A 16,606-nucleotide genomic window follows, 5' to 3' on the forward strand; every position below is an offset into this window, starting at 1 on the left:
CTAGTTAAACTATTTCCCTGGTGTCCTAATGAACATGTCTGTGACATGCTTTGGTCAAAATACCATAAGAATGAAGCACTACAGCAGTTCAATCACTCTGCCAAAACAGAACGCTCTGTTTAGTAGTATTTATTTAAAAAAAAAAGAAAAGTAAAACGGAACTTAAGGGACAGGAAATTACATCAGCCATATAGGCTTCTGGGAGCTAACAGCAGTTTGCATTTGGAAAAGTGATCATTTGCAGGCTCATTGCCGTCATATATAACATGCATCCACTGGACAGCCAAATCCTCTGAGGCTGGAAGTTTGTGTAGGACTCTGTGCTCTACTGTGGAGCCATAGAACTTTTTGCAGACTTTGCGGACATTCAGATACCGTTGCCCTAGCCAGCACTCTCGCGTGTTTTACCAGAGACAACAATTCCAGGAATTTAGCGCATTGTGACATCCCAAGGAACATGGAAGTCAACATTGCGTGTTTTATCTCCTGTACAAAGACTGAGGAGGACCACAAAAACATGAGTGAGTCATCTTTTTTCACACTTTGGCGACTGGTAGGGCCTCCAAAGTCCCAAATATAAGTGTTAAAATGATTAAAAAGTTGATTTTGCATAATATGGGACCTTTAATGTAATAAATCACATACCACATGTTTGCAAGTGAAAACCAACCTACCTCCACATAGTCAAAAGTACATCCACTATGAAGTTCCAGGTCTATGTGAGTAAAGTTGAGGGTCAGTTTTTCACCAACTGGCAACCTGATCAAATAGATACACTGGCGGTTGTGGGCATAGTCATTGGGCCAGTTGGGGGAGATGATAATGCCCTCACTCTCAGTGAATGTACCACCACAACCGGGATCACCTAAGAACACAAACCATGGTATTACTTGTGCAGCTTAATGCAAAACCCACACTATAAAAGAAGTACACGTTGTCACAAGATTCATTATTAAGTGTCTTTGTGTGTCTCATACAGTATACGTAAATAAACTGCGTGCTGTGTTTAAAATTTGTATTACATTTTTTATAGACATAAAATGATATTAAGGATATGTTGTTACAGTAACAGTGAATTGTACACATTGAAATAGAGTAGTTGTGCTGACAAGCCATCAATCTGTACACTCATGAGCTGGAGAAAAGCCATCTGTCATACAAATATTCCCACAGGTCACACAGGTCTTACTTGGTGATGTTGTATATGTGATGTGAAATCCTCGGTCAGAGACAGCAAAATCAGAGTGGAAGTGGATCCACGCAGCTGGACCTGTGGTCTGCAGCGGTGGAGGCGATGCAGTACTGCAATACTTCCCCAGAACTGGTGAACCAGAAAGAAGACCATCCCGGATCTACAAAATTTGACCAAGAAAGGGCAATGAATATAACATCTGCTAGAACAAGTTTTTTTTTAGCTTACGTTGTAAGCTTGTTGATTGGAGTGGGGTCACAAACGTACCACAGTAAATGTGCCAGAAAAAACAGTAATGTTGTATCGCTGATATGCAGAATATATCTTGCATATTGTATATTAAACAATTTGGTAACCCTTTCTTTTACAGTACCCTAATTACCAGGTATTTACCTGGTAAATGTGTGGTAATACAAAAGTGTTACTATGTAATTACCAATGGTAATACGAAAGTAAATACAATGAAACTATGGCAAAATGTTACCATTTAACTATATGGTAAATGGTGTATTATTGGGTTATAAGCGGGTAATGAGCAGGGAGCTACAGTCCCCTAATTACCAACTATTTACCCAGTAAATATATGGTAACAGAAATGTGTTACTAGGTATTAACCCGTAATAAGGAAGTAACCAAAATAATGGGTAAGTAAATTAGGAAGTGTTATTGGTAATAATTACTGGTGATAAATGGATAAATACAGTGAATCTACAGCAGAAATACTAAGTATTTATCTGGTATATTATATTGTGTTATTGGAAAATTACCACTGGTAATAAGCAGGCAAGTATTTCCCTGTTATGTTAAATAAAGATGTAGATACCTTCCCTTTGCCATTGAATAAGCACAAACTTGTACCATGTAGGTTATGATATATTACTATGCAAAACATGACCATTTTCTCAGTAAGTAAAGTGAAGCTGTACTGTAAAAGAAAGCCATGCTATTACTATGTTCTTATAAAATCCTTTGTAATAGAGTATGCCCTTTTCCATGCAAAGAACCGTAAAAGTTCCACAACATTACTAAGTAAAACATATCAAATTGCCCAGTGAATAAGATACAACTGTACCACACAAAAAGGAATGTTTAACACCAATACATAACAAGATACCAAAGTTACCATGAACATTATTCAGTAATATATACTTATTACTGCAGATGTGGGGTTCAAAGAGGGTAACCCTTTATCTAATTCTCAGTCATTTTTGCTGACTGGCAATAATGTATGTAACAAATATGGCACAATCTCTCACCTCTAAGAAGTCAAAGTTGCAGTCAGGGTGTTGCTCCAGACTGAGAGTTCCAAATGCAAAGGTAATGAGCAAGCCGGGCTCCACCGTCACTGTCCAGTAGCAGTTCCTGTTAGGTGGGTAGTTTCCAGGGTAACCAGGTGAGTTAATGTTGCCATATGGAGCAGTCAATACACCTCCACACACTAAGATGACAAGGAGATTTTAGAAAATGATTATTTCACATTTTCACATGAGATTTCTATGAGCTAACATAGTATGCATTCATGAACCACACAAAAAAATCCTTCCAATCCTTTATCTTCTGCTAATAAAATATAACTATGTTTTATCAACTAAAACTACTCTACAACTATTAAGGATAAAAATGACTAAATTGTGACGAGAACGTATACGTTTTTCCATCTAAAATACTAGATGCCCAATGTCTGATTTTGAAAGGAGTTATCAGTATGTTCACACTCACACATGACATATCTCACGCTGATAAGTGATAAAAGTCACCGCACATAAATAAGTAGCAGTTCATACATGCAGCTGTCTTGAATAAGTGACCTATCAGCCAATCAGAAAATAGTATTCACTGTTGCTGGTCAGAATGGACGCGCTGTGCTCTGATTCGCACAGCTCTGGCAAGTTACACTGCTTGTGTCTCACATCCGCCCGCTTCCACACGGCTGCACAGCTTGAGTTGCGAGACTAGGTTTTTTGGGGGTTCTTCTCGCACAGAAATACACTTTAAATGTAAAAGGAGCAGAATTTCTACCGACCGAATAAACCATTTTATTTTACTACTTCCTCTCCAGCTCGTGCTCAATTCCGCTGATTTATACTTCTCTGCTGTGCCATCCGGCAGAAAGAGAAGTGTATGGAGAGATTTTGTTCCTTTATTATTCAATCAAATAGAATAGATTTGAAACAAAAAAGAGATTTGAGACCAAAAAACAGTAAGTGGCAATCAAATTTTTTTTTTTTAGATCAAAAGAGAAGTTTGCAATTTAAAAAAAAATGAGAGAACATATTTCTTCAAATTCAATCAAAAATAATGTTTGTAAGTAAAAACATACGACCATTTTGCTTATAAATCAGTCCTCTTTGCTTCCAAGTTTAAAACCCATCCATCCATCTTCTACCGCTTATCCGAGGTCGGGTTCGAGGGGTTAGTAGCCTGAGCAGAGAATCCCAGACTACAGCCACTTCGGCCACTTCGTCCAGCACTTCCGGGGGAATCTTGAGGCGTTCCCAGACCAATCGAGAGACATTGTCTCTCCAGCGAGTCCTGGGTCTTCCCCGGGGCCTTCTCCCAGTGGGACATGCCCGGAGCACCTCACCAGGGAGGCGTCCAGGAGGCATCCTAACAAGGTGCCCGAGCCACCTCATCTGGCTTATCTCAATGCGGAGGAGCAGCGGTTTCACTCTGAGCCTCTCCCGGATGACCGAGCTGACACCCTGTGGAGGAAACCCATTTCGGCCGATTGTATCCGCGATCTCGTTCTTTCAGTCACTACCCACAGCTCGTTACGATAGGTGAGGATAGGAGCGTAGATCGACCGTTAAATAGAGAGCTTTGCCTTTTGGCTCAGCTCCTCAAGACAGACCGATGCAGAGTCTGCTGGCAATGCGGACCAAGTTCTGGCACCGGTCGTACAGGGACCGAATGGCCCTTACCAAGGGTTCCGGAACCTCATACTCCCGGAGCATTCCCCATAGGAGTCCCCAAGGGACCCTGCCAAGAGTATAGAGCTTATCCATCGTTCCATGACCAGTATGAAAACCACCCTGTTCCTCCTGGATCCAAGGTTCAACTATCCGACGGACTCTCTTCTCCAGGACCCCCGAAAAGGTCTTACCCGGGAGGCTGGGGAGTGTGACACCCCTATAGTTGGGACACAACCTCTGGTACCCCTTCTTAAAAAGAGGGACCACCACCCCGGTCTGCCAATCCAGAGGCACTGTCCCCGACGTCCACGTGATGTTGCAGAAACGCATCAACCAAGACAGTCTTACAACATCCAGAGCCTTCAGGAACTCCAGGCGGATCTCATCCACCCCTGGGGCCCTGCCACTAAGTAGCTTTTTAACCACCTCGGCAACGTCATAGAGAGATAGGACAGCCCACTCCTAATTGGAAGCCGTGTCAGTGGGATTGAAGAGATGTTTGAGGTCAGCAGCACCCCATCTGTACACATTGTTGATGTTGCACTGCTTCCTCCTCCTCCTCGCCGAATCACCGACCAGAACCTCCTCGAAGCCGTCCAGTAGTCGTTCTCGATGGCCTCACCAAACCCCTCCTACGCCCGAGTTTTTGCCACGTTGCATCAACTGTTTCTGGAATCCCACAAGCCAAAAAGACCCGGTAGGACTCCTTCTTCAGCTTGACGGCGTTGTAGAGTAGTGAACGCGGTGCCAGTTTCCACTGTGTCTTGGACTGGAAATGTTGCGTGTTCATGTGTATGAGGGAGCAAGGGGAAATGCGATTTTCCCCTGATAATCAACCCTCGAAATGTAGTGAGCTCTGATGCGGGCTTAAAAAGAAGTGGACGATGAAATTACCCATGATGCTTTGCGAATTTAGTGAGTCTGCTGATATTTTTCAACAAAGATGGCGAGATCTGCCGAGGAACATTTTCGTTATAATATATTTTCGCAAATTTTATTGGGAGGGAGCCTAAATGTTTAAATCACAGCCGTTCGTTGTAGCAGCAGAGTAGAAATGCGGCAATGCTTTCCCGCCGTCAATGGGTTAACACAAAATACGTAATTAAAATACAACTCAAACTACCATGAGTTGGACCTGGATCACTGGATAATATGACTAGATAACCGTATACACTAGTTTTAACCTGAAAACCTGGTTTAGGGGTTTATTTACTTCAAGCTTAAAACAGAAATTTAATATAAGATGTAATACAAAGGAAACAGCTCTACCTGGTTCCATAGCTTCCCAAGTAACTGTGAAGCCTCCTGCATTGATGGAATGGTCAGAGCGAAACCAGAAATACAGGGCATTGTGGGAACTATTGAGGTCTGTGGGGTTATTTTGGCCACAGTATTTTCCCATTATGTGAGCAGAAGCACTGTCCCCATCATGAATCTGAAGGAAGTCATAGTTGCAGTTGGCGCTGTTCTCCAGATCAAAGTAAGGAAAGGTGATCCGGACAATCTAAAGAAGAGACAGCACAAACATTACTTAGCATCACTCTCAATCTGCCTCACACCCATCAGTGCCAAAGACTGCCTATTCCTCTTTCACTTTTGGCTCGTTTTCAATGCATCAGCAGCTACTTTTACCATCACAGCCTGTCCAGCACACCAGATTCTGCAAAAACTAACTAACTAACTTAGGACTAGACACTACCAAATTGAATGATCTGTAAAGCTGACTAGCAACAACAGACCAATGTGGTGATAATGTCCTTAATGACACTTTTGGACATAATTAAATAGCCATATTACTATAGTATGCTACATAGTGACACGGAGAGATTTATATGTAATATGTTGATATCTAGATTAATATGGAGAATGGAGAAAATATGCCAGTCTCAGGAAAAGGAAATTTACCAAAGTAAGAGGCAACTGATCTGAAAGAAGTCAACTGACCTTATTTTGGGACACTCGAACAACCCAGGCACAACTGACTTGGTGATCATATTCGTCATGACCTGGAGTGTTGGGATAACTGAAGGAACCTGCAGGGCCTGTCAGGTCACCTCCACACACTGGAACATACAAAAAGTCATGACAGTGCTTGATCTCATCGGTCTTGCTCTGCCCTAGCCTATGATCATCAACTGCTTCTGTAATCCAAACACTGTTTACCAGTTTATCACCTGCTCTACCTGTCCATAAGTGTCCTCTGCTTTCTTGAGTCAGTAATGCTGACTGTGTGTGTGTGATCTCATCTTCCTCAAAGTGGGGCAAAGAAGGTTAAAGGCAGAGTCTGTGCAACACCCATACTAGCATGAGTATGGGTGCATGTGGGTGGAGTTCCACAACTGTCATGTCAATTTAAAACTGTTCCATTAAGAGAAATGCATTTTCTTAGTGGCTCCTGAATATAAATTATATAATTGATCCATAATCATGGTAATGGAAAATGTTAACCAGCCCATCCAGTCCCTTTATTTCAATTTCTCTTTGACTCTATACATCCATTCTACCCTTTTCATTTTGCCATAACATTCCCCCATCCTGGTACTCTACTTCATCTCTTACTCTCTCATCCCTCATCTTCCCAATCCTTTCATAAATTATCTTTTTTTTCTGGTAATACCTTGCTGTGGGTTCTGACAGAGTGGGCCAGTCCACTGGGCAGTGCAAGTACATGTGAATCCATTAGTGACAGCAGTACAATTTCCTCCATTTTGACAGGGGTTGCTTGCACATTCATTAATGTTCTGGTCACAGTTCACTCCTTGCCAACCAGAGTTGCAGTTACAGATGTATCCAGGCGCTGAGGTAGTGGCCTGTTCCAGCAGCAATACACAAGTCATTCATTCATTTATTGTCACAGAGGGATCTGATATATGCAATTACTTATTTCTGAGAACATCATAGTGACAAAAATTAGGATAAGGCTCATTTAAATGGGGTTTTAGGATTTAACTTGTCAACTGTACAAATAAATAAATAGTTTTTAAAGTTTTTAATAAATAAAACGTCTGATTACAAATAAGGTTAGAGCAATAATTTGTCATTATAGCCACCAACAATTTTAGTTTCTGAAAAGACACACGGCCACTCACCACACAAAGTCCATTGACACAAGGGTTATTGGTCTGACATATGTTGCTGGTTTCAGTGCAGCCTGTTGGCCCATAACCATTGCCTGTATAGCCTGGGGGGCAACTACATATGGGGAGGTTTGAACCTAAAGGGTGTGAGAGGGTTAGAGAGCATAAGAGAATACCACACTTCACATACCACTCAAAAAAGAAACATTCACAATTAAAAGCAGTTGACTTTATGATAAAATGAAAACACATCAAATCAAATATAATAAACTAAATAAAATAAAAGTATGTATTAAACCCTAAAGAGGTAGGAAAGCATTGTTTTCTACGTAGGTCTTGTATTTACACTAATTTCCAAAGTCAAGACATCATGAACAAAGCAAGTCATAAATCAGGACTGACAAATATAAGTCAAGAACCAAGCTGTGATGATCCGTATGGAAATGCTTGAAATTGTTGAACATACCTTACATGTACAACATTAAACTACCACAGCTGATGAGCCACATTATTTGATTTGGTAGAAAATGCTCGATGCCCTTCCTGACACTCGACTGTTGTGTCAGTTGTGTTATGACTGTAGTCATTTTTCAGTCAAACTGCTGTGTGTGTGCCCTGTGTTTTTTTCTGCCTTCAATCTCCCATGCAGGGTTTCCCCCAGAAAACCTGCATGGTCGGCATGGCTAAGGTGGTAGGGCCTCTCGGGCAGCCCACCGGCAGCCACAGTCTTGAAATTAAAATAAATAATATCACTTGTTTTCATTTAGTTAAATATTAATTAAGTAATCGGCCAGTGAATCTTAAAACAAGCCATGCAATGGTCACATTTAAAAGTAAAATAAATCAACATGAATAGAAAAAAGTGGTAGTGCCCCTTCATCTGCCTCATCTGGTGCAGACAAATGGTCCTTTTATATCTGTGCACCGCCCCTATGCTGTTCTCTTCTCCCTCTCCTGCGCCGTTCGCCTCTACTGTGCTTCTCCTCTCAAAGTGGGCTCTCTGTATCCAAAGCATAATGGATCATTTCTCTACACGCAGTTTTATCCCTACTTAAAATTAATGATTTTTATGACGAGGATCGAGTAAAGTCGCGATGAAGTGCAGGGGATCCGAGTAGATCTTAGTAAAATGCGGTGACAGACTCTTAAGAGCAGAGCACACTTTTCATTGTTTTCACTCTGTGGTCTCAATCTTTGTGTAGAAGACGCTTTAGCGCTGCACTTAGGGTTTTGCTTTTGTGCAAAGAGACTTTCCAGCATTTAATAGGTGTTGTTCCACAGTGTACTTGCTGTGTTATTATTAATATTAATGTGTTATTGGTGCATCCCTAAATATATTTATTGACAAGAACAATGTAACCCTAATAATGCACACGTTTCTTTCTTTTTTTACCCTTGTCCTGTCCAGCAGGGAGGCAAGCAGCATGAGCATCTAAATGCCTTTTTGTGTGAGATAGATTTTGCTTTGTCAGGATGAGTCTGTTGAACTCATCCTGTATCGTGATGACTATTAGGAATTTATTTAAAAAAAAAAATTAATGTTGGATCTCTTTTGGACCTGCTGGGACACCCACAAACAAACAAAGAATACAAACAAAGAACAATACCAACAAGCGGTATTAACGAGTTCAAGCTTGAAGCGCGCAAGTCGATGTACGCCCACCTCGACACGTGTGTCTTTTGCATGTTCAGGGTGGGTGTGTGATCTCACATATCACGTTTTAGGTGGATACAACAATCCTTGTTATAGCAGCATAAAGTACAGTTGCTCTATCTGTTTTTCTTTTTATACCACTCCTTTTGAAAAGTACGTATCATTGTCTGTCCCTTCTGCCGTTTTTCATCAAATGCCAGCCTTAAGAAATGTTTAAGCCTCTCTTGTAGAGCCATCATTACACCTCCCATTAAATTGCTGGACTAACCCTAAAACAGTGAGAGGGCGGCAATTGACAATTCACAAATGCAATGTGAACGTAAATGCAGCACAAACATAGTACAGTAACATCAATAGGCAGCATAGCATTGTGCTTTTTGATGTACATTTGAACTATACAAGAAACTGACTGCCCATGCGCAAACAGTGCCATACACGCCGATGAGATAGAAAGGCAGAGGAGGTCTGTGCCTTTGCGCTACGCCAGGGTTCTCAAACTCAATTTGCCTGGGGGCCTCATGAGTTAGAGTCTGGGTGAGGCCGGGCCGCATCAAGTAAGTACTAAAAAAAAAAAAGGTCTGAACCTTTTTTTTCTCTGCTTCGCCCCTGCTCACACTGCTCCTCTCTCTCCTGTGCGCGGCTCAAAGCAGGTTCTGCGTATCCAACGCAAACTAGATAATTTCTCTAGTCTTATCCCCACATCCATATATGACACATACAAATGATGATCTTTATGACGAGCATCGAGTGCAGTCACTATGAAATACAGGGGATCCGAGTAGATCTTAGTAAAACGTTTTGACAGATTCTCAAGAGTGCACTTTTCATTGTTTTCACTCCGGTCTCAATCTAGAAGACTCTTTAGCGTTGTAATTAAGGGAATAACAGATACATCAGATCAGCTGATCTCTTTAGTTATAACTGCTCAAAGAGAGAGAAGAGAGTTCTGTCGTGGGGAGTTCATAATCTGCGCTGTTTGCAGCCAAGTTTCGCTTTTGCGCAGAGACTTTCCAGCATTTAATAGGTGCTGTTCCACCGTGTACTCACATCTTGTTGGAATCGTTTTATTATTGTTCCAAACTGATCTTGGACAGACTCTAAGCGGGTATAGACAGGCGTGTGCTGGCTGCAGTTTTTGCATGTGTCATCACAATATCGTTTCTGTGGTTACAGGGGAAACGGGAGGAAAAAATTTGGCATCTTTAGGGCGTCCTGCCGAAAAGTAGGGCGTCTAATTTCTTACTATTTTCAGTACAGGACTCCCGCACACCATGCTGGCTAAAAGCCTGCGCCTGGCTCCTGTCTTCATCACATTACCGCAGTCCCACAGTCAGTCTTATCCTCGAACTTCCCACTAACGGGCCATGTCTGAGTGTTGACTGAGGTCTTCTCCCTGGCACCTGCGGTTGGAGAGACTGCAGCTCTACGAGTGTGGCGGAGGATGCGCGGACGCACGTATAAGCGAAAACATAATCACATATAGGCTGCTATAGTAACTTGACAACAGCTGAGACTGTGATATATAGATGTGTGTGTGTGTGTGGGGGGGGGGGGGGGTGTGTGTGTGTGTGTGTGTGTGTGTGTGTGTAGGAAATAAATAGTTTTCTTGTTCCCGTAGGGGGTTTAGTGTAAGCGTATGTTGTTGAAGATAACAATTTACCAACAGTCAAGCTGTGAACAAATGCTGGGGGATTGTAACCCAGGGGTCAGTATGAGGTGCACAGGATAACATTTGTGGGTCATAAACAAAGTGTGTTTTCTTGTTGTAACTCTGATGTTTTATTGTGTTAGTAAGATGCTCTGATGTGACTGTATATATGCTGGAGCTATCTGAAGGAAGGGCAGAGAACATTACAGACCATCTTGGTGTCAGCGTCTCTCCTCCATGCATGCAGTAAAGACTTGATTTACTCAACACCGATGACTCCAGAGAAATTTCTTTCACAGTAGCTGCTGTTTTGAATCAGCAGCTGCTACGGTCTGCAGCTTTTTTCTCTCCCTCCCACTCTTCCTTATCGCCACTGCGGGCCGCACATTGAACTTATTAATATCAAGTGGGGGGGGGGGCACAAAATATCGTCCCGCGGGCCCGTGGGTCTGAGACTACTGTTCTACCCTATGGCGAACGGCTTGCGCAGTCGCTTTTATTAGACTATGAAAATCACCAAATGCGGACACATTCAAACCTGTAGTAAAAACTTGAAGTTTATAAGAAGCCACTACATGCTTCAAACCACAGTATTGTGGGTCTTGAAACCATAAACTTTGTGTTTGAATTAAGGTTGTTTTATCGCTGAGAATCATTCCTAGTTTGGGTGTGGCGATCTCACATTCCAGAGCTTTTGTTGTTTTTTCAGCCAATCAGCTGACTGTCATGGAGAATACACATGGCTAATTAATATGCACTCACAGAGAGAGGGGGGGGGCTTTCCAGCCATTATTGAGCTGTGCAGTGTGTGTGTGTGTGCGTGCATGCGCAGTGTGAAATTAAAGCATGATTGTCATCAAAGCAGTCGTCATCAAAGCTTTGTTGACCAAAGGAAGGCAAAGAAAACCGGACAATAAGTGAACTGTGGCTGAACTTCTTATTTAACAGACAGAGACAGCACTTCTGCTGGTAAGTGGACTGTTAGCATTTTAACCTAGCGATCTTTATGCTAACTTGTTAGCAGACTTCATCGTCACAAAATCAACAAACAGATGGATTATTCAGCGGCTGAAAGAGAGCAGGACAGACACAGTAGTTGTCTGAGATGATGACGTGACGCCAGCACCGCTCTATATTCTTATGAGTGAGTTTTCATCTACGTAATGTGTGCCACTAGTGTTCAGTCACATACAGGGACTAGCTCCAGCACAAACATGTGCTGATGTGCTTGAATCATGTCTGAATGACACAGCTTTGTGTATGAAGTATTGACTGTGATGCTAATGATTTGAGTTGAGAGTTAGCACATCATCAGCTCATTCAGTAACAGACTGATCCATCCACACTACACCACAGAGACACTTCAATGTATTTCATTAGTGTTTGATTTGATATTAGAAATATGTGTCTATCTTTGATCCTTCTCTATATAGTATAGTATATTTTGTTTTCATGAAACAACAAAAACAGAAAAGTTTGGGCACCCCTGTAAATGTTTATGAATTTCCTTTATAAATCATTGGTTGTTTGAATAAGAAATTTCAGTTAAATATATCATATAGGAGACAAACACAGTGATATTTGAGAAGCGAAATAAAGTGTATATGATTTACAGAACGTCTGCAATATCAGCAGATTCTTGAGAACAATGTCCAGGAATCAGCGACAAAGTTGAAGTTGTGCCGGGGCAAACCATCAAACTGAACTGGAGATGTTTTGTAAAGAAGAATGGTCCAAAATACCTTCCTCCAGAATCCAGACTTTAATTGGAAGCTATAGGAAGCGTTTAGAGGCTGTTATTTCTGCAAAAGGAGGATGCACAAATATTTTCTTTTGTGGTGCCTAAACTTATAGCACATGTCTAATTTTGTTTATATAATAATTCTTGCACACTTTCTGTAAATTATATAAACTTCATTTCACGTTTCAATTATCACTGTGTTTATCTCCTATATGATATATTTAACTGAAATGTCTTTTTCTAACAACCAATGATTTATAAAGGAAAATCATGAAGATTTACAGGGGTGCCCAAACTTTTGCATACCACTGTATAACTACACAAATGATAACAGAATAAGCCAAACCCCCCCCCACACCCCTATATCTTTTTTAGGGTATTTCATTTTAAATCTTAAAAGGATATTATGTCCAGTTTTTTCATGTATTGTTTAGGTATTGTTCTGTGTAGCAGTGTAGCTCACAATACTAGTATCTGTGCTCATACAGAGCAGGGTGTGGTTTCACTGACAGCTTAGACCAGGAGGGGGTTGTGCTATGTAAATGTGAGGATTCTGTCTCTTGGCTCCCAGAAGGTGTTAAAGGTCCCATATTATACCCTATTAACCCAAGTTAAACTAGGTCCTGGTGCCCTAATGAACATGTCTGTGTCATGCTTTAGTCAAAATATCATAAGGATGAAGCACAATAGCAGTTCAAAAACCCTGCCAAAACAGCCTTTTTCAAAACGCTCGGTTTTGTGACTGGTCATTTACATGTGAATGAGACCCAGGTAAACACACATCCACTGCTTCCAGGGGAGTGTCGCCACTTATCACCTATTGTCATGCACCGTCGTCCCAACCCCCGCTTCATATACCCCATAGTAATGCCCGTTTACCTGTTGTTACTGAGTTTCACCGTAATGCATAGTGAGTGACCACGATTTTGGCTTCTCGCGATCAAAAAAACATTAAAATCGAAGAAAAACGATTAATGCGGCGCGGCGTGTATGTAAATTCCCATGCTAGAAAAAGACCCTGAACGCACCAGTGTAACTGTGACTGAAAGTAACGTGTGTGGATCAACAACACAAGAAGAGAGAACGTGGAAACACGACAGAAAGGAAGCCTTTGGTTGAAAAATGTAGGACAACATCTACATCTTTCTGCAGTGCTTTCAAACGCGTGCTCCTCATATCACTGATCCACACGCCACTCGCTAACCGCAGGCACGTAACTGGTGCGTTCAAGGTGTCCCTCCAGCATAGGAATTTACACACACGATCAACATCAAAGGGCTTGTGAAGCTTGTGAACATTTTTTTCATAAATAAAATATATCCACTGGACACACAAGTCCTCTGAGGCTAGAAGTTTGTGTAAAGCCCAATTTATACTTCTAAGTAAAGTGCTCTGCGTAGGTTATGCAGAGACTCTGCGTCGACGCAGAGCCTGTTGAAGAGCCTCTGCGTCGTCTCCGACTGCACGAAATATTTTTTAAGTGTCCGTCACTCCGTCAAGGGACAACGGAGACGGCAAGAGCTGCGATTGGTCCTCAGGACAGGCCGAGCTAAGCTGCTCTGTGCCGGCTCACAGTGAGCACAGAGCGTCCACAGACGTCGAGCTGATCCCCGCCAATAACGCCGCTGCCAAACTATAAATACGTAATATCTTAACACACACAGCACATGTTTAGACTTTAAATGGCCAATTTCTCGCCTCAAATTATCTTAAAACTGCATTCCGTCACACGGAAAAGTGAGAAACGGCAACTGTTTCAACAACAACAGTCTTTCTGTCTTTTTCTTTCTCAGACGCTATTGCTCACTGTAGCCTGAAGCAGAACAACCTTGCGCAGCAACCCCTACTGATCGGGCGGGAAATTGCAGCGCGTGTCCGTCACCACGACGCAGAAGTATAAAGGCTCGAGGCATCTCCGTGGTGACGCAGACGGATAACCGTATGCAGTCGGAGAAGTATAATGTGGCCTTAAAACACTGTGCTCTGCTGTGCAGCCACTCTTCCTACCTCGCCTGCAGTCTCGTATTTCACAGGAACAAGGGGGAGCTACGGTGGAGCTGTGAAGTACTCTGCCTGGCGGGGTGCCAACATTCACGGTGAAACGTACGCACTGTCGTCACTTGGGTTCGGGAGGTGTAAACATCGCGTGTTTTATCGCCTATACTTACACAAAGTGGAACCACTAAAACATGACTGAGTCTTGTTTTTTCACATTTTGGGGACTGGTATGGCCCCCTGAGTCCCAAATATAAGTAATAAAAGATTAAAAAGTTGATTTTGCACAATAGGGGACCTTTGAGGCTAAAATTCTCCCTAAAGCAGTTTGAGGAGTGCCTTCATTCAAATGGACATATATTCTTCAACATTATCAGATTTGCATGTGTTGGACATTGTTGGAAAGCTTAGAAATCACACTTTCAGAATCTGTCAATAACTCAAAATGTCCCTTGGTAGGCTTGTGACCGGTTTTGCCATGGCTGGACACATATTGTTACTTTACCTATTTTTGTAAATAAATCATTGTTCCTAGTATTTCACTAAATCATTGTTTGTGGTCACTTGGGACTTGGGGGAGATGAGGCCATATCATGTTATGTCCTAGGCCCCCTAGACTGGGGCATAACAACTGGTACTAGGAGTACACTGGACGTGGCCCCTGTGACAGGGGTCAATTTAGAGTGTTGAGTGAATGAGCAATATTGTTATTCCCATCTTTCATCTAAATAGTGTTAGAAAAAGAAATGAATTGTATTTACCTGGGCTGGAGGAGCATATAGCTAATGGGTAGCAGCCTCCATTGTTGTTCGCACAGATATTCGTTTGGGTGCATGTTCTCCCATCACCTTCATAACCTGTAAATGTAAAACCATTTAGCAACAGTCACATTCATTTTGTCAAAGTGTAGACTGACTGTAAGACTGAACCCAGAGAGCAGTCATGACAATCAGACATGAGCCTTTGAATCAGTATGACTGTTCACAGATGTTTAGTGCCATCTTGTAAGTTATTTCTCAACTTATCTTATATGTGCTTTTACTTTAAGAGACAGCCAATGGTGTGCGTGACATATTTGACAGATATAGACATTATAACTGGTTATAATTATTATTATAACTGTGGTTATAAAGAAGGATGCACATTTTTCTTTTGTGGGGCCTAAACGTATGCACATGCCTAATTTTGTTTAAATTATTCTTGCACTGTTTGTAAATCATATAAACTTTATTTCACTTCTCAAATATCACTGTGTTTGTCTCCTATATGATATATTTAACTGAAATTTCTTATTCAAACAACAAATTATTTATAAAGGAAAATCATGAAAATTTACAGGGGTGACCAAACTTTGCATACCACTGTATGACTACACAAGTGTAAGGACAAGAAATGATAACAGAATAAGCTACCCCCCCCCCCCTTCATTTCAAATCTTAAGGGGATATTATGTCCAGTTTGTAATGTATGTATATGTATTGTTATGTGTAGCAGTGTAGCTCACAACAATAGTATCTGTGCTCATACAGAGAGGTGTGGTTTCAGCTTAGACCAGGAGGGTGTTGTGCTATGTAAATGTGATGATTCTGTCTCTTGGTTCCCAGAAGGTGTAAATCTTTGAGGCTAAATTTCTCCCTAAAGCAGTTTGAGGAGTGCCTACATTCAAATGGCCATATCATAGACAAATACTATCCGATTTGCATGTGTTGGAAATCGCACTTTCAGAATCCAGTTTTGCCATGTCTGGCCACAATTTTGTTGAAAACCAAAGAAAAGCAAATTCTTGAGATGCAAACCTCATGCCTAGATAAAAAGTGCTGCAAACACATCCCCAGGCCTTAGTTGGATATTAAAATGATTTAAACTCAACTTACTTCCTAGATAATGTGACCACTTTTAAATGTGTTTACAGGGAGCAGACAGCATAAGGTCAGCAAGGTTTGCATACACACAATGGATATTCAGGTATCACACCTTCTGTGCCATATTTGGATTCATAAAATTACATTAAAAAGTTCACCTGGGGGACAAGTACCACAGTGGAAGGAGCCCATGGTGTTCAAGCATTGCACCATGGGAGTGGTGGAGCAGCCACCATTGTTGGTCAAACATTCATCCACATCCCGACAGCTATAACCATTGCCAAGCCAGCCTGTGATATAACAGAGGGATTAAGGAAAACATATTTAGTTATTGAGATTGCACAGTAGCATTATTTCAACCTGACCAATTACAACCCTTACAAAACAACTACTAGAAGAGTGACATTACTTAAAAACCTGTCTATGTCAATGTACAACAGCTTTATGAATGGACCAGAGAAATGTTTTGATTGAAACGATAGTAAGGGTACAGTGGGAGTGAGCAGAAGAAGGAGGGTCAGGGAA

At 41.6% G+C, this 16,606-nt stretch overlaps 1 protein-coding gene across 1 annotated transcript in view; it reads right to left on the bottom strand.

Annotated features, from left to right (window-relative positions):
- cubn (cubilin (intrinsic factor-cobalamin receptor)) overlaps positions 1 to 16,606 on the bottom strand; it is a gene marked incomplete at both ends in the record, with an annotated part of 135,226 nt that overhangs the window by 112,126 nt on the left and 6,494 nt on the right. The window contains 9 exons of the mRNA XM_083905494.1: positions 675 to 865; positions 1,190 to 1,352; positions 2,449 to 2,630; positions 5,374 to 5,608; positions 6,049 to 6,167; positions 6,722 to 6,914; positions 7,194 to 7,318; positions 14,981 to 15,076; positions 16,240 to 16,371. Coding sequence (XP_083761620.1) covers positions 675 to 865; positions 1,190 to 1,352; positions 2,449 to 2,630; positions 5,374 to 5,608; positions 6,049 to 6,167; positions 6,722 to 6,914; positions 7,194 to 7,318; positions 14,981 to 15,076; positions 16,240 to 16,371 — 1,436 coding nt within the window. The remainder of the gene's footprint in view (positions 1 to 674; positions 866 to 1,189; positions 1,353 to 2,448; positions 2,631 to 5,373; positions 5,609 to 6,048; positions 6,168 to 6,721; positions 6,915 to 7,193; positions 7,319 to 14,980; positions 15,077 to 16,239; positions 16,372 to 16,606) is intronic.

The sequence above is a fragment of the Microchirus variegatus genome (genome assembly GCF_963457635.1).
Source record: "Microchirus variegatus genome assembly, chromosome: 2".
In the NCBI taxonomy this organism is placed as follows: Eukaryota; Metazoa; Chordata; class Actinopteri; order Pleuronectiformes; family Soleidae; genus Microchirus; species Microchirus variegatus.